Source organism: Homalodisca vitripennis, chromosome 3, assembly GCF_021130785.1.
Source record: "Homalodisca vitripennis isolate AUS2020 chromosome 3, UT_GWSS_2.1, whole genome shotgun sequence".
Taxonomy (NCBI): Eukaryota; Metazoa; Arthropoda; class Insecta; order Hemiptera; family Cicadellidae; genus Homalodisca; species Homalodisca vitripennis.
Window position 1 is genome coordinate 188,595,720 of NC_060209.1, and position 27,541 is coordinate 188,623,260.

The 27,541-nt window shown below is 34.6% G+C and overlaps 2 protein-coding genes across 3 annotated transcripts in view; both read left to right on the top strand.

Moving 5' to 3' along the window:
- The first annotated feature begins 1,649 nt into the window (after positions 1–1,649).
- On the top strand, positions 1,650–2,699 carry LOC124358518 (MAGE-like protein 2). Its single transcript, XM_046810814.1, has one exon. The coding sequence runs from the start codon at positions 1,650–1,652 to the stop codon at positions 2,697–2,699; it is 1,050 nt and encodes a 349-aa protein (XP_046666770.1).
- Positions 2,700–20,062: 17,363 nt separating this feature from the next.
- Positions 20,063–27,541, top strand: part of LOC124357877 (glutaredoxin domain-containing cysteine-rich protein CG31559-like) — a 288,139-nt gene continuing 280,660 nt past the window's right edge. For both annotated transcript variants that reach the window (XM_046809963.1, XM_046809964.1), the window contains exon 1: positions 20,063–20,221. The gene's annotated coding sequence lies outside the window, so the exon portion shown is untranslated. The remainder of the gene's footprint in view (positions 20,222–27,541) is intronic.

Sequence of the window (27,541 nt, forward strand, 5' to 3'; positions counted from 1 at the left end):
CTAAATCTGAAGACCAAAACAGAAAGACCCTTGCTTAAAAATGGCTAGATGAAGACGATTGTTCTGGCAAGTTTATGACGTCACTGTGACATCACTGTTTCTAAAATAGCAAAACATATTTCAACATTGAAATCAGTAATTCTTTCTGGTTCAAATGGTTTTAAAGGAATATAAAAATACGATTTAATGAGTGTTAATAAATAATTTTAGCAATAAAACATCGACGTATTCGTTTTTTTTTTAATACAGCCATTAAGTATAGGAGATTAAAGCCGATAATGACACAAAAATTATCTTTATGATTTATAAAAATAAGGAATATTAACTGAACTTGTGGATAGGTGTCTAGTAGAAATGGAACCAATCCAACTGACCAAGGGATGAGAATTGATTTCAAACCATTGAGAAGTAGATTTCATAAATATAAATTTTTGTATATTTTGGAAATATTTAGTGTAACAATTTATATTTTTTAAATAACCAATTTAAAATTAAAAAATTAGCTTATCTTGTACCATTTTCGGTACAATATATGTGCACAATATATTTAACATTTCTTCAAGAGAACATAGATACCATTATATACTTTCTGAAACTAAATAAAATAAAAATAAATTGGCCAGTTGAAAGTGAGTAGTCAATTTTTAAAAATTGTTATGCTTAATGTTTTTTATCATAATTGTCTCTACATTCTCCTAGAAAATAATGCATTACATATATATAGATGTTTAGTAAATATGTGTTTTTTATAATGTTTTTAAAGTACGGGTAGAAAAAACTCAAAAATAGTTTGCCATACCAGGAAAAAACTACTGACAGTTCCAGAGTTAACTATTGTTCAAATTCACATATGCTTTCTCTATTCTAACTGTCCATTATTGTGCTTGTTTTAAAAAGGAAATACAAGGGAAAATGTTTCAGCTAGTAGAACTTTAGTTTAGTGAAACATCCTATAAACCATAATACAAAAGGTTATTACTGCTTAATTATGGAATGAATATAACTTAGTGAACACTTATTTCTTTTAACCCTTCAATATTCTAAATACTAGAATGTTTGATTATTATTATTTACTGGACTTTTCATAACACAACCAATAATTTATACTTCAGAGTTAAGTTACATCGATAATCGTGTTTATAAATTGCCAAAATAATTATTGTTGAAAAGAGATTGGCTCGCTGTTTGACATTTCAGAGTTTTACATCTTCCTTCTCCAATGGAAACTTGTGCAAGAGATAATGACAAGGCGCCCTCACGAAATTGAAAGGCCCGTCAGAACCGGGGTTAATTAATGTAATTATTTCTATTTAAAATGTTCCAAGCACGTATTGTATAACAGTTATTTTATATGTAAACTTTTTAAAATTTGATTAGACGAGTTAAAAATTTTTTAAAAAAAAACATTGATTACAAAATATTTCGGAATAAATATTTTGGAAAACATTTCAAAGTTTAATCCCGATGTTATTGGAATTGGGTGTATTACTGGAGCACAAATAAATACTTTCAACACCATCAATAGAGAGGCTGGAAAATTTAATTACTTTCTTTATGTCTGTCTGACTGTCCGAACGATATCTTGAAAAAACGAACTAATCTGTAGACTTGAAAATTTCATTTCTATATAACCAACATCGAGTTCGATGATGGTGCATCCACCACCACACTCCACGAAGATGGTGCATCCACCACCACACTCCACGAAGATGGTGCATCCACCACCACACTCCACGAAGATGGTGCATCTACCACCACACTCCACGATGATGTTGCATCCACCACCACACTCGACGATGATATTGCATCCACCACCACACTCCGCGATGATCGTACAATTACCACCACACTCCACGATGATGTTGCATCCACCACCACACTCCACGATGATGGCGCATCCACCACCACACTCCGCGATGATGGTGCATCCACCACCACACTCCGCGATGATCGTGCAATCACCACCACACTCCACGATGAGGTTGCATCCACCACCACACTCCGCGATGATCGTGCAATCACCACCACAATCCACGATGATGTTGCATCCACCACCACACTCCACGATGACGTTGCATCCACCACCACACTCCGCGATGATGGTGCATCCACCACCACACTCCACGAAGATGGTGCATCTACCACCACCACACTCCACGATGATGTTGCATCCACCACCACACTCCACGATGATGTTGCATCCACCACCACACTCCGCGATGATCGTACAATTACCACCACATTCCACGATGATGTTGCATCATCCACCACCACACTCCGCGATGATCGTGCAATCACCACCACACTCCACAATGATGGCGCATCCACCACCACACTCCGCGATGATGCATCCATCCACCACCACACTCCGCGATGATCGTGCAATCACCACCACAATCCACGATGATGTTGCATCCACCACCACACTCCGCGATGATCGTGCAATCACCACCACACTCCACGATGAGGTTGCATCCACCACCACACTCCGCGATGATCGTACAATCATCACCATAATCCACGATGATGTTGCATCCACCACATTCCGCGATGATCGTGCATCCCCCACCACACTGCACGAAGATGGTGCATCCATCACCACACTCCGCTATGATGGTGTATCCACCACCACAATCCCCGATGCTAACACTCCATGGGATTTGGCTGAGTTTTGGCAAACATTTATACATAAGTCTTAAGGGATGAGCATGATGGCAACTAGTAAAAATTGTAGAGTAAATAAACTTTTAATTAAACTTAGTATACTCATGTGACATTTTTATAGCGAGACGTAGAGCCTAATATAATGAGCTATAGAATTAACATTTTGAGTCACGTCTGTGGATTATTTTGTATATAGCTTTTTGAATAGCAACAAACTCAAAATCTTTACTGTGTTGTGTTACAAGGTCAGTATACCTGTAAGGATATAATTATTTTATGAAAAATGGCGTTCCAATGTATCCTGTTGTTCAAATAACTTAAATATGGAATGTAAGGTATTTTGTTAATTTATTTATGTACATCATTGAGGACCCCTTGTACATGCCCAAGTGTACTAGCTCTATCAAAATCACTGCGATTATAAAGGTAAACATAATATTGATAAAATTACATGGAAATTAAGTCTGCACAAGTCAGAATTACTAAGTTATTAAAGAAGGAAGAACATACATAGCTCTCTTCAGTTATGGCTCATTAGGGACTAATTGCGATCTGACGAAGTTATGTATTCTGAAACACTATAGAAAAAATCAATGACAAGATATTACAAGTGAAGTACCCTGAACTTTTTATACGATTGCTGTTCTTTCAAGAGAAGTGGCAGGTGATGATTATACAGAGAAATACATGAGTAGTATGGGGTTTATTATAAAATGGAGTTTGACTGATAGGATATTGCACAAGTGATGTATTCCTTGTAGAGTGTTCATATGTCCGAAACATGAACTTATCAAGGTTTTATTTTCAAAATGCGTTTAACGTTTACAAGAATCGTTATATGAGATCCCTGTTAGCAATCTGGTGGTCTTCTTTAATACCCTTAGGAAAAATAGACTTGTTTTAGAGCAGCAATGAACTGAATTTGATAGCGTATGGATAGCTTAGAAGGTTTCATTCAGTTTGGTTATTAAGAGGCTGATATGCTGCTGCCAAGTAAGACTGGAGCCAATTCCAAGTCAAGAAATCAAGTCGAATAGGCTATTTGGAAAGAAAGTGTGATATGCCTTGAATCATTTTGAGAGCTATTAATATAGTTTGTATGAAAATTCATCAAAAAGCATTTTCAGGATTTATTTTAAGACCGTTGGCACTGAACTACTCATTCATAGATTTCAAATGTTTAACAAGGCAAGCTCACAGTTGACCTGAGTATTTGTGTGAAGCCAATACAGTGGTGTCATTGACGAACGTAATAAAAAGCAGCGGGCCAAGTATGGACCCCTGAGGGACACCAGACAACATAGTTTGACAAGCACTTTCGACCCCATCTATCATCACTTTTTGTTGGGGATAATTCAAGAAGGAACTAATCCAGCTAAAAGATATTCCAGTGACTCCATAGAAACGCAGTTTCCCAATTAAATGTCATAATTTATTGTAATGAACGCATTTGATAGGTCGCAGAACAGGGAGACAAGGCCAGGTGAGGATATACACTCCACCAAGTGTTGTATTGGATCTGCAGAACAGTGGCACAAGTGCCAGATTGTTAAGCGCATTCGAAACATCTTTAGTTCCTTCATGTAACCAATGCTCTGATAAACAGACAATGTCTGGACTTATTCCCGCTAACTCTAAAAATAAATTAAAACACATTTTTGGGGCTAACTCGATCCTTATATGTTACAATGAAAAAGTTGGATTTTCTCTGAGACATCATTGGCAAGAGTGTGACGCCCCGAAGCCCGGCCTCCTCTGAAACATAATTATCTGCAACACTAAAGATCTGTTAAACCTTTAAGACTATTTTCTGGCATTTGAGTAAAGAATTAAATCGATATTACATCAATAAACATTACTGAGGCTAAAATAACGTTATTAATTATGAAGTGTTTATTGCTAAAATTGTTTTAAATTTTCCTCCTTCCAAACATATTCCTGTGGAATCAGGTTCTTTTTGCACGATTCCCAACTATTTGATTTAATTTTTCAGATACTGGAACGGTCAAGATTCTTAAAGATGTTTTAATTTATAAGATTAACTTAAAATACTTCTAACTCATTGATGCCATCTTCATTTTAGCCCTATTAGAATAATGTTGAACCTTAAACACTGACGCCAGTATTTTTGTTGTACAATTATACGAGAAGATACGAAGGTATAGAAGGTTGTATGATGTTAATACGCTACAAATGTTTTAGATTTTTCGACATTTGTATTGTCTTTCACAAAAATCTGCAACTTTGAGTACTGAAAAACTATAAACTCTACAATTAAAATGACAAAAGCATTCTATGAGCATAGTTATGTATTTAATATGAACCAACAACCATTATTCTAGTAAAAAAATGCGTAAGTGTTTGACATTTAATATTGTTCTTATGTGGTCTAAGAATCAAAGTCATATCAATACATATGTGTTATCTAAAAATAATACTCGTTGACTAAATTATACTCTTGAGATTGGAATTAATTTCTGTGTGTCCTTACAATATCTAGGAAAGGAACTGATCTGTAGACTTTAAATTTTCCATTAACAAATAACAATAACAACGCACCTTCGTCAAACAGTTCAAACTGTAATCGTAACACTGCTATAATTTCGACTTTTAAGAAGTCATATAATAGTGTTATGAGTACAATTTGAACCGTTTGACGAAGGTTGACATTTAGTCAATCCACAATTGAGAACTATAAAATATGCTCCAAAAAGTTTTATTTCTATGGAGGTAACATTGAGTTCGACGATTGAGCCAAAGACAAAACGAAGACAAAATGAGTTAGTTCAAGTGACATTTTAACATATGACGTAGTATCGCGCTTCATGCTGTGGAGTATTCTACTTGTAAATTTTGATTGTTGTGTGCTTTAATGTACGCATTTAATTTCTTTATTAAACATTTTTACAATTTCCCAATGAATTTAAAATGTAGAAATTAATTTCTAAGTTTATTTACATTATTGAAAAAATAAATATCATTATTGCAACAATACAACACATGCAATATATTTATTAAGAATACTTAGATGATAATCTTTTACTTTACTACTTCCACCCGATAGCGTATTAATCCATTAAAAATAAACAAATTAATCCTGAAGCAAACAGCTTGTGTATCCAAATAAACGTATTCACAGAAAGGCGAATATTGCTTTTCACGAAGAACGTAAAACTTAATTAATTCCAAATCACACTAAATGCAGGAACTTGCAGTTGTCGATATGCGCTAATCCACATGAATGTAATTAACATATTTTGGCAAATAAAGCTGCACATTGAATTATGTAATACAGCGTCACTGTATTAATCTGCTTATCTATTGCGCTCCACTGTTGTAAGTTTAGTTGGATTTTATTGGCAATATTATGCATATTATATATTGAGAACATACGCTACTGTGGTAACTCTCACAACAATTCGTGTACGAATCATGCGTATACAGTACTTACCCTACTCTTCACTTAGAGTGTGCACAGTTGGCAATGTAGAAAGAACATTATCTCTGCCTACCTGTCGTATGTGTTCGGTCTGACGACGACTCACAGGTAGGCTTTTTCTAAAATCAAACTTTTTCTTCAAAACTTAATTTAAAATTAAATCAATAAGGACATTATAGAAGATCATAAATAACTAACAATATTTTTGGCTGGACAAGCAATGGTCCTGAACAATATTGTATCCATTCATGAGAGTTATTAATATTAAATAAAGAAATATAAAGAATACCTTAAACACAGTACTGTAATTCTTTATTATTGAGTGTTTAACACACTGCATAAGCCATCCTACGCTAGACACTTCATTGTCACCAGAAACTGTATTTTTGTCAAGTCTGGACGTTTTACTTGTTGTTAGAGGCGTAGTTAAGATAGCTCAACCAGTGATGCCAGAAATTTCGTAATTTGCTGCCATCCATCGGATAAATTTAACTTTGCAGTTTAAATATTCAAAATGTATACATTTTAGAATAAAACCTAAAATGGTTGCGTGTTAATGTTATTTTGAAAATGAGACATTTGCAAAAGCGATATGTTCAAAATCTAACATTGTTCTTATTATAGTGAAAAACTAACTACAGCCGGTTGTTAACACAACTTTGTACTACTGAGTAACAATAGGGTCCGTCTCTCGGTTGAATATGGCCACTGACGCCGCCAAGTTTGCGGTAAGTCATGCCGCAGCGCCCAGTCAGGGCCGGCCGACCGCAGATGGAGGCGCAAGACAGCTAGCCCCGGGCTTGGCCCGTAATCGCTCTTTGATTGGTCAATATCACAACCGCATTTCGCAAATCAAATTAGTGCGAGAGCCGAGCTATACGTGGCCCTATGATGATGCGGACCCGGTCTCCCATCTCCAGTGGATGATACGTGTGGATACCGCTGGAATTCTACTGGATACTTATATCCCATACAATAGTGCAGGCATTACATTCGTGTCCAACAAAAAATATTTTGTTTACATCCTAAATATTCTGTTATTTTCGTGACTTCAGACCTGCACTGGGTTGTATACAACAGGGTTGTAAACATCTGTATACTGAATCCAGTATTTATGCCGAGGCTGTCATCGGGACATCGAAACCATCAACTATCGACATCTTGAACTCTTCGATGAAGACTCAAATTTCTAGCGATGCCTGCTCATCTGTAAATACCTCAAAGAACTTCCTAGTAATGTCCAAAAATAGATTAGGGTTATCAGGTCCGGCTTCATTGAGCAACAAACCAGTTCTCAAATGTGTCTAAAAAATCAAATTCAAATTTCTTCATCAAAATTCATCTACAGCATTCACAATTATTCATTTGAATACTCAGTCTGCCACATACAAACTGGACGAGTTAACACTTAATGCGTGACGAGTTAAAGTTGGACATTCTTGTCATCTCTGAACACGGGTTCTCAGACAATACAATTCAGTTCTTCACAATTGAAAATTTCACATTGGCATGTTCTTATTGTCGAAAACGTGTCAAATCCCCAACCAAATGTTCTTTCAAAACACCGGAAAGTAATGACTTCGACTTTGAAGCCGAAGGTTTAAAAATTAATACAAAAACAGAAGGCGAAATCGTAATAGTGGGGTTATACAGATCACGAAGAGGCTGTACAGGTATAAACCCCCTTTTTGAAAAATTCGATTCTCTTCTGAATTATGTAATCTCAAACAAAATAAATGCGAAAGTGCTTTTGTTTGTTTGTTTTGCTTTCACGTCTAAACTATTCAACCGATTGTACTGAAATGTTACACTGGGATTGATAGGATCCCGGGGATAAATATATAGGTCTATTCTTATTTCGAAAATCCTTCCGTGCTACACTGCCCTTTAAGTAGCAAAAACTCCCATCTTGGTTTCTGAAGTTGTGAAATATTAATTAATAGTGCATGTCTAATGTAATAAACTGTTCTGTGTAAACATTGTTTATTATTTTAAATTTGTTTATACTTATAGTAAGTGCATTCTAATATAGGTAATTTCTAATAATGGTAGAAATAACCATTATATTAAAGCCGTTTTGGATACCTAGGAAAATGTCTTAAAACATAAGATTTCGATCGAGAGGACTCCATACGAAGCAGTCGGCAAGAACTATGCTAGATAAAAGTTCGCTGGGCTGTGCTTTTGAACTAATGTATCAATTTCAGCTCTAAATTGTAAAACATCTTATTAACTAGTGAATACATAAAATTAATAGAAAAGCATAATAATTAATATTTTTTCTTTTCTATTATACCTTAGAGATTATCAAAGCATTAGATTCCGTACATATGCTGTTTGTTCGCTAATGTCCAGTTTGAGCTTTTTAAAATCAAGTAATTATTAAAAAATGTATATAATATCATAATAATTCGATCACGCAACCAGTTATCTTGTTTTTGAATTTTTACAATTTTTACTGGCTGAGCGTTAGCGAAGTCTAGTATTCGAGGAGCTGAAAATATTTAATTTCAGTTTGTCTGTCTGTCTTTGTATCTGCCCGTAGGGCCGCACGATATTTCGATTACGAACTAACCTATAGATGAAACTTCATTTCTACATAAGCAACATTGAGTTCGATGAGGGTGCATTCATTCCATTTGGCTCATGTTAGCAAGCATTTTTCATAGGCTTTTTGGCAACGAGACAATCTTAACATAAATACATGTATAAACAGGCTAAGCACAACTTACGAGATTTTAACATGGGATACATTAACACATGTAGCCTAATGATTATATCATATTATGAACTAGAGGCTTAAAATCTGTATGCATGGAAACTCAGAGTAGCTAGGTACGTGACACCGTAGTGTATCGTAATTTTACTGTGAGTTTAAGAACAATGATGAGGATTTGTAATAGTTAAATTTAAATAAAAAATAACTTACTATCAGTTAAAATAAAGCTTCAAGTTTTGTTGAATTTTTCCACATATTCCTCTATATTTCTGACTGCAGCACTGAAGTAGCACCATTTGTTTGCAACTGAAGAAGTGATAAATCTCTTGTTTCCTGTTATTTGTACACTAAAAGCCTTTATCTTCTTATTTGCCGTATATAGAAGTGCCTGAAGCTTTAACAATTGGGGTCACATTCTCTGATGCATTGCATCGCCCTCGATTTGCTCGTTAGCGTTTTCAACAGTCCTGCTGACGGATTCAACAGCTGAGACGTTTTAACCACTAATTGTATTCTATTATGTTGGTGAATTACTATTTATCCTTAAAATTGGATACGTGTGAATCTTAGGTCTCTAAGAGCCACTACCACACTGTAGTAAACTGTATCAATAGTCAGTGCTATAGTCTTGTTCGTAAAAAATAGTACTAGCTACTGGGATACTATAGTGTTTCAAGAAAATACCTCTTTAGGTGCTAAAGACTCTTGATGTGAGTCCGTTCGTAAGCAGTATATTTAAAATGTGTATCTTGATGCAAAGGGAAAAATATTTGAAAATTAATATAACGTTTTATTCATTATGTTTGTGTCATTCCAGCCTCTTATATTTAACAAGATGCACAATGCATTGAAAGCAGTTACAATCAGTACTTAAAACTCCTAGATTTTTACTTCTCTATTATAAGAAGGTTCGAGGTTAGGCTGCTTCAATTCTACACGTAGAATATATCTGCTTACTATGTGCTTTTCTATGTTGGAGGTTGTTTTTTTTTCAGTAGCTAACATATATTTACAACATTGTACCAACCAATGCATGTCCCTGCAGAAAAATATCCAAAAAGGAATTTTGAAAATCTTCTTGCGTCTGTGGCATTTAATGAAGTCCATCAATTAAACTACGGATAGAGTCCAATGCCATCTTTCAGTTCCAACTAGCGCTGTGGTTAGGTTAAGCTAAACTTTTACCTACTAATTATTACCTGTGAACAAATACTCATATGGACCGCCAACATACAACAGTTCCGTGATTTAGCAACTATCTTACTTTTAACTTGTATGGTATGGGTCTATGTAGTTTTGAAATGGATACATTTTGGGTACACTACAGTGTTCACGGTTAAGGTCTTCTAATGATGAGCGAAACCGCGATTGGTTTTATTTTTGGTTATGCGCATGTGCTATTTTGACGAGCATGGGTTATATTTTTAACACCATAGTTGAGTTTGCTTTGATCAATAAAATACGTATACATACACAGATCTGACAAGTGTACTTCGGTCATAAAACGTCTACTTACGGCCATTGTAGTTTACTTTCGGTCTAAGGCATTTCTGGTGTATAGTTAAGTTTGCTTTGTTACTCCTACCAGGAAAATATATACATGCGCAGTTCTAAGAAGCTTACTTCTTTCAAAATATTTGTTATAAAACAGTCTTAAAATATTTAGTTAAAGCTATACAGTAATTTTGGCTTTGATATCTGCCTTACACTACTGATTGAGTACTACATACTTAATGTTTTCTAAAATGTACGGTTTTTGTACATGTTTACTAAAACTTCAAATTTTATTATCTAGAGGAAAGGTTGAATTAATAGAAGTGTTACTTTTAGGCTTAGTCTATGATTCGAAGACTAAAAATGTACACACATTTTAAATTGGAATTAAATTAATTAACCACATGGTTGTGCTGCCATAACAATTTTTTTCACAAAACAATTGATTACATTTATCAGGTTCTTTTTATTAATATTTTGGAACTCTAGAGACCAGGATGGGATTTTTAACTGCTTTAGAGACCAGTAGGGTGTATCCCGAAAGGAATTTAGAAATAAAAATAAATTTATGTTCATACCAGCGACCCTAAGAATTTTAAGTAATTTTATTACAGTCGGTTAAATATTTTACGCGTGAAAACAAAACAAAACAAACTATGACACTTTAACATTTTTAACATTATTTATAAATATAAGAGCTTCTTTACTTAATGCACTTGAGAGTCCGGTAGACAACCTGAAGCTCGCCATAGACTTAAAAAAGGTCATTGTTTTTAAATAAATAGTCACTTTCTGTACACTTAACGCATAGTAATCTTTTTTCATAAAGTAAAAAATTAAAATAACTGAACCGTCCGATTGTGTCGCGTTTACTATCTGCAGAACAAAATTTTATATGGGTTTTAATAAATGTTGAAATTTGTCATAGGCGAACAAATACATAGGTATAACTTGTATAAGATGTAACAATATCATATTGTATGAGACTCATCAGGGTGTGCACCTGAGACACCACCTAACACAGATGGATGATCATATTACGTTTCTTTATTACCTCACTATTTGCCTTAAATAAAACTAAAAATATATATTCCCGTGTTTCGTCCCGTAAAATTAATGTATTAAATTTATGAACCCTTATTCCAACTAAAACAACTACTAAATCAATGAAAACGTACCGTAATCATGCTGAGAATTATCCGAATCAATCGTTCGGTATTAAAAACAATAAATACTAAATGTATTACGGATCTTTGCCGTAGCGTAGGGGTAAGGTTGTCGCACTCTAACCGAGAGGTCAGGGGTTCGATTCCCGGGGTGGTTAATAAATATTCGTATTGCACCAGTAGGAATTTGAGCTAAACTCAGCATTCAGAAATATTTTTAAGTGGGTTCGGGATCGTTTTCTCTTAAAAACTGTTAAAAAGAATACCCTTTAAAAAGGTAATAACTAGAGTACTTGCTGTGTTTATCAAAGCAAGCTGTGAACAAAACTGAACAATTCATTGTAAACACTGTAATAAGGACATAGTTGGAATTCAGCTGCTGCGGACTGAAATGAGACTATTAACCAAACTCTGTAATAATGTCTTAAGTTAACAACAGCCATGACCCAAATAGCAAAATTTAAAAAGTTGAGAATTAATTAAGCCGTGGCTGAATAGAAGCCAATCAGTCTAAGCGTGGAGCCCTGTCGAGGCGGAAGCCAGCCACAGTTGGCGGCTTTATAACTCTTCGAAGCCTGCGGCTTGTACCAATCTGTCGACAATACTTTGCTCCACAGTCTCAGTAAACGCTAAAATATTCATTGTTACTTCGCAATTTGTCAATTCTTAATTAAATCGGCGCAATTTAAAATTGCTGGCGATTTTAACATGATCAGTCTTATAATCTATTTTTGAATTAGTTAAAAATCTTTAAATACATTAAATACATGTTTTATATCGGTTAGAATATAAAACTTTTCAATGAGTGCTTGTGTAATATTTTAAGCGACTATAAACAGAGGGACTTTCAAGAATAAAACATCAACAGTCCAATTAATTGTCAAAATATTAAAGAACTTCGCCTACTCCAAAAGCAAAAAAACATAAAAAGTAAAAGTGAAGTAAAGATGCCTTATGTTACTACGCGAAGTTAGGGCTAAAAAGCCCTCTCTAACACTTAACCTGGCGACCAACGGCTTAAAGGTGACTTCCGAACCACCACCAACGGCCGGGCAGGCGGGCTGCTTGCAAGGACAGTATCGCTCAGCGGTCACCCATCCAAGCAGCAACCACGCTCGGCGTTGCTTGATTTGGTTATCTTGCGATGACCATTGTACCTGCTACACTGCACCATTGCATAACATGCAGAGTTAGATTATAGGTTTTACTAAGTAAAGTTTCATATAAAGTCTGTATGTTTAAAAGAACGTTTTACATATTTTAGATTGCCACGGAAGTTTTGCATTTTAGTCCATACCATCCACAGTATGTTGACGCTGCCCTTACCATTTTCAATTCGTGAAGTACGGCCAGGATATTTGTTAAATAAATATAAATAACCAATTTTGAAATAGTGATAAATAAAAAAGAAACCCGTATTCTAAGTATAGATTCTAAGATCACTTTTCAAGTATAGATAAACAAGAAAAGAATAACTCCACGGGGTTCAATTTATTTTGAACATGTTTATTTGTCTCCATTATGTTTCTAACATAACATTTCGTTCCAATACATTCAATAACCGAAGTAATAAATACTCCTTTAAGCAACTGAATATTCACATCATAATCCAATTGTGTAGGGTATCGATCTAAAGTATAGAACTTTCTGTGAAAAGTGTTAAGTAACTTTCTGTAACCGACAGTATTCATTACGTTGACCATACTCCGTAAACTTCGTAAAAAATCAGATATTTGGTAAACATTTTCAAAAGGTTAATAAACTTATTTTACATAAGTGTTGGAGGCAAAAACAAGTTAAATATACTATTTTAAATTTTTAATAGTGTATTTATCTTTATTAATTATTATATTTAATAGCTGTTTTTGCAACATTCTGTGTTTTAATAATACAACATTTTTCAAAAAATCTTTGGGGTGGAATTAATAGAAAATACAGTAGAAAAATGAGCACGTTCTAGAAGTTTAATGGAATTAATTAAAAACTACCTTTATTAACTTGCTTCATAGATGAGAAAGTAATGCATGAATACTAACATGGCTTAATTCCTGAAATTTCAGTCTCAGTATAAAATGTAATTTCAGCAATCTGAAAGCTTGTATTTAAGTTAGAAAGATAATTAAGAATTTAAAAATGCTGTTCAGTTGGGAAATAATCCCAGCACTTAAATTCTCAGAAATAAATCCTCTCCAAACTCTCGGACTAGAAGTTACAGTTCCTGTCTCATTGAAAATGTTTCCGGGTTTTACGAAATAACATTGTTTTATTAATGTTATGGGTTTAATGATTAAAGCCCCAAAGATTAAACCCTATTTGTGCATCCTGCTATAGATAGTATGGACCGCCTCGTTCCGTTGGGATCCATGCGGTAAAGAAATTCAACCAAATTATATCACGAAATTGCGTCAAAATTTTAAAATATCATTTCCTTTTTTATGCAATACTGTAGTAGCAGCACTTTTAAAACATCAGTTTAAAAGATCTACACTTAAGAGCCAGATGTAGTAGCGGCCTTTTTAATTTTAGCCTTTTTAAACCTCATGCATATGTACGATATTATTTTTAGCCTATGACTATGGGAGATATCCAATTACGAAGATATAATTAAAAGGCAATAAAACTTATTTTTAGATATATTTATTGGTTATTCAGAGAAAACTTTTTTTATTTCATAATTTATATAGTAAAACCCCTATAGATAAAATAGATAAGAAAAACTAAAAAGGATTTTGATGCATATTAATGAACTCTTAAAAATGAGACAAATCCCGTAGCTCTACGATACAAAATTAGACATCTCCCATAATTCTATGACTAAAATAATGCAGTATTTTTATATTATCCGGAGGCTACTCTTTTGGAAGATTTTTTTCTTGCCGGGGACTGAGAAAACTACATTATTAGAAAGAACAGACTTTATTTGACTTAGTTTGAATATTTCCTGTCTATATGATGATCGGTTCTTGTTTTCTGTCTCCCTAAAGGACGTGATGTCGACGAGTAGGAGGCCACTCTGCCCGTATCTACTACTCGTTAATACGCGATATAAGTAGGTTTAGATTAGGTCATCATAAATATGTTACTATTAGTAACAAAGTTAAAGATAACCTTTATGACCGCTCACGTGATCTGGACTTGAAATTGGATACTGCCTCGAGGGACATTTCCTTTTTCGCCAGAAGTACGGAGTGGCGCTGAAGGTCCTCGCTGATAGCCAAGGGCATATCCGATTGGAAATTTCTGACGTCAGATCACGTTGTCATATTTATAACGCGTACTTTTCTATTTACCTACTTATATAGCCAAATAACAAATAGTAGATAGGAACATAATCTCCTCCTCGCCGACATCGCTTCCTTTTGGGAGGCATACATCAAGAACCAATCGTCATAATGACAAGTAATTTTCACAGTCAGATAAATGATGTAGTGTTTTTAGGTCTCCTATAAAATAAACTCTTCCAAAAATAATGGCCTCCAGATAATATGAAAGTACCAACTAGCGCTCTAAAGTACTCTCATTGTTCTTATCGGGCTACAACGAAGAAGACAACCAGTACCGTCAACTTTACGTCATGTTAAAAATTATCATAAGCTTAACAAAATTTGTATTTCATTCGATCGAGCCTTGCCACTTTGAGGGCCACAGCAATAACTCATTTTATTGCTAGATTTTTAACTTAATAATATCCGGACGTCACCATAACTAATGTCAAATCAAATCAAATCAGATTTTTATTACCGGAACATTCTATAATGCATGGCAAAAGTCAACTTTTTACTTGCTAGAATTTTGTCATACACCCCACAATAGATCTCATTCAGACATACAATTTACAAATTTACATACATCCATTCATTCGCCAATGATTCCCACTTCCAGCGACGGATTCAGTCAGTCTTTTTAATTGGTGGTCTCCCAATCATATGCTAAAAACTCGTCTACATTATAAAATGCTTGTGACACTAAAAAGCGTTTCAAACGAGTTTTTAACACCTTGGGCGTTGGAGCGCTTTTTATTGAATTTGGTAATTTGTTGACGAAATGAACACCTGCTTGTGAAGGCAAGCGTTCATAAACCACCGTTCTGTGTCTACCAGTTCGGTAGTTATCTCTGCCTCTAGTCTCATACGCATGTATGTCTCGGTCATTCGTCATGGTACATTTAGACATACAAAACAGAGTTGTTTCCAAGATGTAGAGACTGGGCAGCGTCAACAGTTGTAAATTTTTGAAGTTTTTGAATGTTTTGTACCGAAGTGACTACTCAAGTACTCAGGTACTTAGGAAGTCATCCCTCTAATTATCCAGACTTTCTTAACCGCTGCTGGGAATAGACCAGCAAGAGCGGTTCCATAAGTATCTTTCCCCATTCTTTACTTTCTTGGGTCTCGCTACACTTCAACTGTCTTGTCGGGGTTCGTTAATCACTTTCATTGGTCACTTTCCGCCTGAACAGTCGCCACTTCCTGCGTCTCCCCCACCCGCGGTTTTCCCCTTCACCATGTCCGTCTTCAGTGAACAACACTGTTTCTTGAAACTTTTTCTACTTCCTTCTCAGCCTTCGAGTACACTTCGATTTATTCCTTCCACAACACTATTTTTCCGTGTACTTTGATCCTCGTGTAACACTGCTAATATTTCTAATTTTAACACTTATCTCATAAATTCAAAGTACTTTGCTAAATGTTCATACTTAAATTTGTGTATTTATTAGTATCAATATGACATACAGGGTGATTAAAAGTCCACCCCCTGTTAATTTTTGGACCGTTTAAATTTGGGAGGATGAACTCAGGGAATATTCCTGGACAAATACAAACTATATTTCGACATGTTTTAAATTTTTTTCCTGGATTGTCCCCACACTAAAATTTTTCAAATTGAAACCTCGCGGTTAAAAAAAGGGGTATAAACAAAATTTTTACGCAAACCAGTCATAAGATAATTAGAATCAAAATTAATTTAACTGGTTGCTATACAGTGTATATATTGTTATACAGTATTTTTTTAATTATTATTTTACTGTGGGTAGATAATTTATATCGATACTCCTAAACAAGGGAGTTAATATGTATTAAAACACGAAACCCAATTTCCAAACCTTAATAAAATGGGCAATTATACTTTTTTGCATGAACGTTAGAAAACGTATCTTTTGAGGGACTTGATGAATTTTATTAGTCTGTATATCTGTCCGCACGAACTGACTTACAGACTTTGCATGAAACTTAGTTACTCAATAAACAACATAGAGTTCGATGACGGTGTATGTCACTCCATGTAATTTGCGTTAGTGAACATTTTAAAGTTGGTCTGTCAGCAAACACGATGGCAACAAAGAAATCGCTGAATAAATAAATAAACTGATTACAACTATATGACATTTTACGTGTAGAATAATTAAATAAGCTGCAGACTTGAAATTTTGCATGCAACTTCAGTGAACATTTAATTAATAGTATAGCAGATAGCTAATTCATACTATAATTAAATTGTGTCGTTAGTGAAGGCTTTAATAATATCTTGTGGCGTGATCATCAAAGAGAATTCATTGACCTCTACATTAGCAACAAAAGGTCATTAGTCATGATCTTTGTAAATGTTGATATTAGATGTCAGTTCTAATCAAAGTCACGGGTTCTCAGGCTAATTATTGATGACGCAATGTTTACGTAAGTTCTTGCACTCAAAACAAAATAATTCTGACATTGTTTCGTATTAGAAAATTATGTTTACTACGTTAATTATTTATTCAATTTTTATGTAGATTCAATATTTTGGACGCAAAGAAATTTACCAAAACAATTCCTACAGTTGTGGTAGAATCTTTTAATAATCTCTTTGAAATCCTATTCTTGTGATGATATTTCAATTTTCAAAGGGTAAAGGTGCGTTATACGGCTATACCTGTTCAAAACACCATTCTTCAGAACATTTCCTTGTATTATTAACAACCAAAATTAAAACTTGTTGGTATTCTTGTTTAGAAATTATTAACGTTTACTTTAACTAATATATTATAATAAACATGGGCTAAATGAACATACAAAGTATTAATTGAAACCGTTATTAGTTTTTAAATAGAAAAGTGCAAGAGATGATTAGCTCCACGTGCTGTAGAGAAGGGAGACAGTTCTTTCTCAGGCGACAACAAAGTTTCCTGTTATGATAAAAACACAGTTTCCTCCAATTATGTTGTAATAAGCACATTTATGCATTGAATTTACGGAGAAGCTGTTCCTAATGGTAGATGACTATTGTGTAGAAAAACAACTCAAATTGTTTAATAATATTATATTTTTATTTCTGTAGGCCTTTCGACACCAGGAAGTCTTCAGGTATGATCAAATTTCGGTCATTATGAAATGGAACCTATTATAAATACCCCAGATTTTTATTTTAATCTTAATAGATAGAATAAAAACTGTTGTACAGATTATACATAATAAAACTTTAAAATTCAGGTGATATTACGAATCTCAACCAATATCCATAATTGTTTCTTCCATTTTAACCCTTCAGCCCTTTTTTACAACGGTATGAATTTTCATTACAAGTGGAAACCGATATGGAGGTATTATCATTTAATTATAAAATAGAATAGTGACACAGTTTCATCCATTGTATTTAGTAGATGTCGAAGACTTTTATGTATAATGAAATGAAATTTGAGTTATGTGTTTGTCCCTCACCCTTAAAATTTAATTCTGATACAGCTCAGTATTACTGAATATTTTTTTAAATTTATTCACACGTGCTGAACTGATGTAAATAAAAGTATTGGTGGGAGAAGTTAATATGAGCTAATTTATGTATTTGTTTTTAATGGTTAAAAGTTAACATTACGTTTATCCTGCAACATATCATACTTATTCGTGGCAGAAACCTATGACAAAATATCTGTGCTTTGATGCTCGGTTACTGGTTCTAATACTGTTATAGAACACAATATACATTGATTACGCATAAAATTAAATACAACAAATTTAGCCACCAAGGTAGTGAAAAAACACATGACAATTTATTTTAATTATTTATTTTCATAATTTAACTTAACCTTAGTACCTGAAGATGAATTCACAGAAATCGAAATGTACATTGTACGAAAATAAAAAGTTTAAAAAGTGTTAAAAAGGTTTATTATTATATACATACTATTATAGAGTTTCTTTAGAACGCAAGGTCCACTTCATGTATGTGTGTTCCATGTTTGGTTTGCGCCTGCGCGTGTGTTAGTGTTGTTCACCTTGCACATACTGTATTCTGGGGCAAGGCCACTCGCTTACTCCTGGTATTTTGTTCAACAACAATCTCGTATAGCGGATCTTTGTGTACGATCGTTCGAATCTCTGATAGATATCCGCTGTACAAATGCTTTTCGTCTCAACCTTCTTAACTTGTGAGGAAGAATTAATTAGTCAGAAATCTAAGACATTATTCGAAACATAGGATTCCTATAAATATTTTTGATTACAAAACATTCTGTAGTCTTAACCATTGCCTTTTCTGGCTAATTGCAAGTATAATTATACAACATAAAAATACACATTAAAATTGATTCAAATTGAGCAATATGTTTTGTTCAGGTAAATTATTTCTTTGTATATAATAAAATCTTTTTATTATAAATCTACAAAGTTTACCCTTTTGTATCGAATTGAACAAATATTAATATTTTTCAATAAGCTACACTCCTTAAGTGTTTTGAAAATTAGTACCAAAATATTGAATATTTCAAAATGTGTTAAAACTTTTTTGTAAGTTCAGTATTTTGTGTTTGATATAATTTGCGATATTTCATAAAAACGTTCACAGAAATGCTATTTATAAAATTTTCTTCGTGAATCATGATCATTTGTTTATATCCATGACCTCTTTATTGATTCAATATTATATTGTGTTAAATTAATAAACGTGTGAAGAAATATTTAGTTGGATCTTCAATAGTCAAATTACAAAACGCGTTTAAAGTTAATTTTAGAACATTTCAATCCTGTTGTAAATATAAGGTTATTTATAAAACCAACTACACAAATTCTAGTTTTATATGATCATTAATAAATATTGTATGATTTTTTGTACAGAACTCTGGTAGTTTTAAGGTAAATTTGTGGTGGAACAAGCTGTGGCCAAATCAACTAACGGTCGAAGAAATTGTACGGAAAATAAAGATCTTTTAAATCCCGCCTCAAAGCTGAATTAAAATAAATAAATTTGGAAAATGTACCTTTAGTCTTAGAGGAGGAAGATGTGTGCCACCTATTGTATATTTTACTTTATGAGTTTGTGTTTGTCTCATTTAGACACAATGTTTTCACGAGTCATCGTTCAGAACTTTTAAAACCTTACTTAGCCGGTGGGCTGAAGAGGTAAAAAACAAACAATTACAATACAAGAAGATCTGAGGTATTATTACGCTATAATGCTTCTTTTCTTGTGGGTAGTCCATTAATTTTTTGTCGAAGGCAGAAGGCCTCTGCGAGGGAGGATGTCCAAGGACGTAGAAGGGTCCGCGCCGGGCGGCGGTGCCGGTGCTGCCACCTGGGGAGTGGAGACTGTCGACAACCGGTTGTGCCTGTACCGTAGTTCGTCTCCTTCAGTCAGTCGGTGTCTGCCGGGTATTTGTGTCTCGTCTGCGTGGGTATCTACAGTAACAGATTCTGACAGTCTTGTTGTTGTAGTGGTGGTGGTGTGGTGTCTAGTGTTTCTGGATTACTTATCTCCTGTTCGTGCCAGGTGAGTCCTCCTCGTTTGTGTACTTATGTTAATATCTCCACGGTTTCACCTTATTCCGAGTGTGTGTCGTAAAGAAAGTGGCCCACTGGGCAGAGGTGACTGTGACATCGATCCCGAGTCTTTTCACCTGCTTATCGATATTCTACTTAGCTACAGTACGTATCTTATTCACAGGTTTAACACGACAGTATTTTAATTAATTTATTATCCACCGATTTCCATAATATTTGCGAATACTTGCTCTAATTTCTGTACGTATTTGTCATATTGGTGAACATGATAAGGGCCTAGGAAGAGAATATATACCCGTAGTCGAAAGAATGGTGACCCCTATTAGGTTCTAGGAGTAGGCCCATTTCCTGTAATCCAATTTTTTTACAAAGTAGGTGAAAAAGTATGGGAGTTTAACATTACGGAATACTCAGACGATTCTAGGAGTAATCATACAGTTCGTATTACTCCGTGAATTTATAACTTCGAGTATGTCGTTAAGTGAACATAGATTACTGGAGGCGTTCCCCAAGGATTAGTCTTAAGGGGAGCACTAATGTTGTATTATTTCCATGGTAACTGTGAATATTTTGTGCACAGTTTTTTCAGTAACTACTGGAGATATTTGAGCCAAATTTTTTACCATATATTCTTTACATATGAAAGTACACTTTAACACAAGGATTTAAAAATAAAGCCAGTAATAAAAATTTAATTAAATTTTAAAAATTTACTTATATTTTTCTTAAATATAACGTGTTGTTTTATTTTATAAATTTGGAACAAAAGAGATAATGCTATTTTCCTGTGTTAAAGTGTGCTTTAGTATGTTAGGAATAAGTGGTAAAAAATTTGGTTCAATTATATGCAGTAGTTCCTGAGAAAACTGTGCACCAAGTTGTAAAAACATAGTTTTCGGGAAAACTGAGATAAAAGAAAAGAAAACACAAAATATTTATTTACAGTACCTTTGGCATCCTAAAACAGGCCAGCTCCATAGCTTGGATCATCAGGATCTTCTTCAGTGTCCTCCAACCTTCTCTTGATCTGTCTTTTCTTCTGCCTTGCTTGTTTTTTCATTTCAGACGAGTTCCGTTTAGAAGCTTGTATTCGGAGTTTCATCCATTTTCTTCATGCTGTTGATGGTGTGTGTTTCCCTATGTCCATGCCTAGCTTACTTATGACTTTGCACTTAGTGATGTTTCCATCGTTGAAAAGATGACACAGCATCATAAACTCCAAAATGTAGAGTTTTCAGTCCGACAAACCCGGTTTTCGGCAACCTCGACCAAATCACAGCGTTCACGCTTTTCATTCGGGTTCTGGGTCTTCCCGTGCAGACATTTCTTCAACAACTCTTTATCTGTTAGGCTTTTAAAACACAGGTTTGATAAACTCCATAATGCAGGTTGGTACACTATTCTTATGGGAATAAGTTTTATTTCCTATAATAGACTTTTGGTAGCCGCACCAACTAGTTTCACTCTTAGGGCATAATCCATGGTGTGGGTCATCATCAGTAGACAGCTTGTGATAGTACATGGCCCAAATGTCTTTTACCATATTTCTGTACAATTGTCCGTGTTTCTCCCTTATGGCTAGGCCATAATAGGTCTGAAATCTGTCAATGACAGCATTAGATAGCCTATTTTTGCCACCCAAACCTTTACCGTCACTAAGTTTTAAATGTTTGTTTTCATTTTTCAATTTTCTTAATCTAGTACCCATCCTTTTCTGTACATGTCCCAGACATTCTAATTTGCTGATTTCACAGTCTGGGCCATAGGGATTCATTTCTTTCACGGCAGCAAACCCCTTAGAATCCCCATCTCCAAGGTACTCAGTATAACGTAACGTTATACGCACTTTTGGACCGATTAAAAAATTTCTACTGCCCCCTGCACCTCCATCCCTCCACTGGAGCCTTTATAGTTTGCAGTGCATTGATGGCTATGCTGTTCTTTGTTGGGGCATTTACAATATTTGGACAGTATTGAAACAGTCAATTACCTTGCCAGTGTCAAAGCTATGGTGGCAGTAACAACTCCATTGAGAGATGTGTGGGCCTTTCTTTTGCCATGTCCCGTCGAGAGCCACTGCCAAGTCTCGAATCCCATTATTTACAACTACAGCTTCCTCCACTGCATCTTTCATGCTCTGAAAACAAATATCTTCTGCTACTGAGCCCAAAACATCGTTATAAGACTCAAAATGTGTGGGCGGAGGGGGCAAATTCATTATTCCAAGTAGAGTTTGCGCAGATTTATGACCTTTGCCAATGGAGCGAAGGCCATACACCAATCGAACATTACTCTCATACAGCTTGGAATTGTTTCAGCTTTTTGGATGATTTGAAAATCATGCTTGTTTGAACAATTTTTACAAAATATTTCAAGGTTTGAGGCCAAACCAATGCTACTAACTAATCGTACTTCGATCCCCGATTCGCCACAAAGCGAACAATCCACAGACTGAGCTAAAGCGTCACACAATAAAGATAAATCTAAAAACTATATTTACACTATTTACATTAGAATCACTGTACATGCTATATACATCATCCAGATCACCAATCTTCTTTTCAGAAGTACTTTGTTTTGGTTCGAGTTCATCAACAACCTGTAACTGAGATGTGCTAGGCCTAGGACTATCCAATGTGTTAGGCCTACTTTGAATTAGGTTGTCACTTGGTTGAGGAGGTAAAGGTAAGTTAGCTTTAGGAATACCTACATTTCTTCTTTTTTTGAACACAGTATTAGGTCTTCTTGGTCTCCTTGCATAATTGAACCATAAAACACAAACAACCACTGAAAAAAGAAACCACAATAACAATGTTTTGACTGAAATGTAAACAAACAATACAGCAATTAAAGCCCACTACACAGTTCTCACTATTACAGATGACACTAGTACAGGGTTAGCCAACAGCAGAAACTGAAAATCATTAGAGTTTGTAAATGAGTTTGCAGTACTATAGTAAACGCACAATAACAATGTTGCTTGTCGTTTTGCGCGTCACATTCATATCTTTTAAAAATTATTTATGTGCATTTCCAAACGTCTTTTTCATCATGTGTTATATATCAAAATGTCCGCAATAAGTCCGTATTTCATAAAAAAAATTAAAAAATAAAAGTCAAAATTTTTAGTTTTTTACCCTCGTGCTCCCCTTAAGTCCCGAATTTTTTTCATGTGATTTATTTGACCGCTTCACACTCACAAGTCTAGGTGTCTCTGATGTCAAAACTGTGTAAATGTTGATTTGAGCTTCTTCGTCCCCGACTTTATTCTCTCAGACGAAGATGACTCCAGATTCCAGGAGTCAAGTATCAGACAGCGTCAGATACCAGACATGGAATTAAAGGAAGGTGAACTAGAGCTAAATTTAACATTCAAATTTAATCGACCCTTCCTATCAATGCTACGTTTTTTAATGAAGTTTGTTGTAATTCAAATTAATTTGGGCTAATTGTGATGGTGTATAACGTCATCTTTAATAAACGCAATACGACAGCATTTACAATAACTGTAAATTACTTACATTTAACTTTTTAATTGTTGTTTTCATAAATAATAATTCGAAAGTATTTTAAATAAACTTTGTCTAAGTCTTATTTATAATAACAACACTGAAGTTCGTCCTCTAAGAACATATATTGTAAATAACTTTAATTTAACCCATCTTTAAATTATTGTTCGTCACTTTAACAACTCCTGGTCGAAATTTTTAGTAGATCATACTTAAATAAATCATGGATGTTCTTCCCAAATATATGACCATTTTAATTATTAATAATGTTGTGTAGTCTAGTTTCGTATATGCGACTGCATTGATATAATATATACTTCATATTTTGTGTGAAAAGCCCTTGAAATCAATATTGTTCCGATTATAACAGCTGTAAATAACCTTTCACAACTCCAAGTACACGTGTTGATAATGATATAAAGAAGTTTAGAAGAAACAATATTTCCAAAGTGTGTCACCAGAGTGATTGGGCAAGTTTGGCTTCGATAAGTTGATAATCAAGAGTACTTACTGAGTTTTGAGACTTTCGACGACATAAACGTCTTCGTCTTCGTAAAAGTTTGCGCAACTTGGGCAGCTTAATTAGAGATTATCTGATCAGTGAGGCAACTTTCCTTATCTCTTGTGATGTCTACGTGTTTTACAGTAATTAGTCAGAATGCCGCTTATAAAAGTAGGGTATAAACTAATTTATATTCAGGTTTATACAGAGTGATTAGCACATAGTTGAAAAACATTGGTTTTTTTTATGGATGGATTTAGTTCAAATAAGGAGTTTGTTTACAAATTTAGTGACGCGATTAATAAAAAGTAGCCTTTTTCAAAATATATTAAAATAAAATACACATAACTGATTGTAAATTCTTGAAGCGACATAAATTTCAATCAGAATAGTCTGCGGAATGTTGAGTTAAGCTCCAGTTCAGCTTCCTCTTAGTGCACCGTCTGGAATATGACGCTGTCACAGACTTGACTCCTGGGATCTCTGGAGTCATGGTCGTCTGAAGAGATCTAAAAAAAGTCGGCGACGAAGAAGCTCAAAATGAACTGGAGCTAAAGTAAACATTCACATTGAATCAACGATTTCCATCATAGTTACATTATGTATTAATTGTATGGATTAAGTGCTTTTGATACCATTGGTTACCTTCTATTGTAGTTTAAAGTAACTGAGAGTATGAAATATGTAAGTTTTATAAATTCACTTTTAACTTTAACTATTCGAAGCAAGCGTGAAAAGGGGCAACACTTGTTCAATGCGTGACCTTTTAATGGAATTATTGGGAATACAACTCTTATCCATACTATACTAAAAATACTATTTCTTTGTTTATTTTTTAACTAAAGAAATCCTTGCTTAACTTTATTATTAAAGTTATTATTCCAAGACACATCGATGCACTCTTAACCTGATCCTTATCTTGAAACGTATTTTGGGTACCAATACAGAGTGTAAAGAAAATATGTGAAAAATCTTAACATATCACTAATGCCGATTTGAATTGGTGTGAATGTCTAGATTAGACAGCAAAATTTGTTTAATCTCTCTGGAAAGGATGCGTCTACCTAGTTAGATTATCCATAAAATAAGTTTTACCATAAATAAAATTTTAAAACAAGTTATAAAGTTACACAAAGGTCTGTGGGAGATCCACATTGGTGGATGAAGGCAATTACAAGGAGGTTATGTAAAAAACACTTTTAAAACGTCTTATAAAAATTTATTTTAAAGAATTTTACTAGATAATTAATATTCCATAGTGTTTTCGTCGCGTGTAACACATACACTAATATACAGCTCATAACTACTTGTCCCTGTTGAAAGTTCTCAGAAACACACCATACCTTTCACTATTTGCTCACAATCCAATTGTAAAATCCAGTGTTGCAGTTTCTCGGCCCTTAAAATTTTAGCTTTAACAAAACCTGACTTGAAATTCCAATACTTAGAGTCAATTAAGAGTAACTTTAGCGCTAAATTAGTCTACGCCACAAAAATGAAACCGTAAAATATTACGGCAACTTTAACAGTCAGTTTACTGCCGGCTGTTATTGTACTGTAGGTCGGTAGGCTTCCGTCACAGACATACAGCAATAGCTCTGGCAGTGCGGGCCCGCGCCAACTCGCGTCTTGATGTAATAATTACGTAAATGTTCATCTCCTGGGATGAGGAAACGGGCTTCGGGCCGCGCGGCTTTTCGTGCTAGAGCCAGCGCGGTTGGCCCTTCACACTTCCCGGGTCTTGCAATACCGCCGAGAACCGTCGGTAAACCAAACATTGGTACTGCCAATAGTTCGTTAAATTCTGTTTGTTTTGTACCGATATGGACGAAACACATCGGGTTGGATACCGCTGACGTCGTAGCAGTGAAGAATACTCAATTTTGCAAAGTTTACTTATATGTTTAATTGTGGCAATATACATGAAAAGCACCACTTCTATAGATAGTAAACAATAATGTATTGCCACGTTGTTGCCAAATGAGTGATAATGAACTAAATTATGTCATGGGGGTGGGACTAATGGTTCCAATTTTCTATGTGAATTTTGCATGCGAATTCTTAATTATTAAAACTTTAAAATTGACTTCCTTTTACGTTGACTCACAAGCGCGGGCGTCGCATCTTGTTCGACATATGCAGCTCTAGTGGGAAAAAGCGAAGATTAGTAGACTAGAGTCTAAAACATGAATGCTGGAAGCACTAGGAATTTGATACTCATAGCTAAAATTAAACTTAGAGACTCGGTTGAACTCACCTTAAAAGCAAAATCACGACGGTATTAGCCATTTATCGAGACAATTAAGATGTCTAGCTAGTTAGAAGGCCATCAACACCACCACTATTATCCATATTAATATGGCCTAATAAAACATCAACCAAGTTAAGTTTCCTTCGCTATTTACAACTATACTTTAAATTACATTCAAAATTAGATGTCTCGCATGAAAGGGCTAATTTATAATACGAAGATATGAGTTTTACTCGCGAACAAATGCGCGCGAGTTGTTGCTCAGCAGCAGGAACTGCAGCTACAAAGTTCACGAAGGAGAACAATTAATACGAGTGCCAATTAGGTTATTAAATCCGCCAAGAAATTTATTTCCAAGAACATCGGATGTAACTTACTGTATTAATAACCAATAACGAAGTAACAGGGTTGTGAAAATATGTATTATATAAAATTTACTAGATAACAGTACAGTTTTAGTTGTGTATTTGTTATTATGCTAGAAGTACTTACAGTAATTTACGGAACAACGTTTTGTATTCTATTATCGCCCAGCAAAATTATGCTATGGGAGTTTTTTTTACTTAAGGTACTCATACTTCAATAGTTCACGTCTCAATGTGTTAGTATCCACACTTCCAGTAAGTTCTAAATTGAAAATAGGCATTTGAACAAGTTATTAAAATCTTGGATACTTTTAGTTTTATCCGGACGCCACTCTGTCCCCTATCTACTGTTTGTTATTATGCTATGTAAATAGTCAAAATACATACGTACGTATTAAAAATAGAAAACAATTAAAACAGGTTAAACGCTCGTATGATTCTGAGCTTTAGTTTAGGTTTTATCTCGAGAGATTGTTTTTCTTTTTCGCCAAAATTGAGGTTCGCACGAACTGATGCAGAGGCAAGTTCCTATCTGTAGTTATCCAACGTTAGATCACACGTTAGACGATCTGGCACATTGATCTGATTTCGGGGAAGTACCGATGGAAAATGCCCCTGGCAATAGTGCGAGCTTCGCTTCGGCCTGTACTAATGAAGAAAGGAAAATATCCCCTCGAGATAA

Excerpts from the sequence above, each read along its gene's own strand:
- LOC124358518 (XM_046810814.1), top strand. The coding sequence starts at position 1,650 with ATGGTGCATCCACCACCACACTCCACGAAGATGGTGCATCCACCACCA.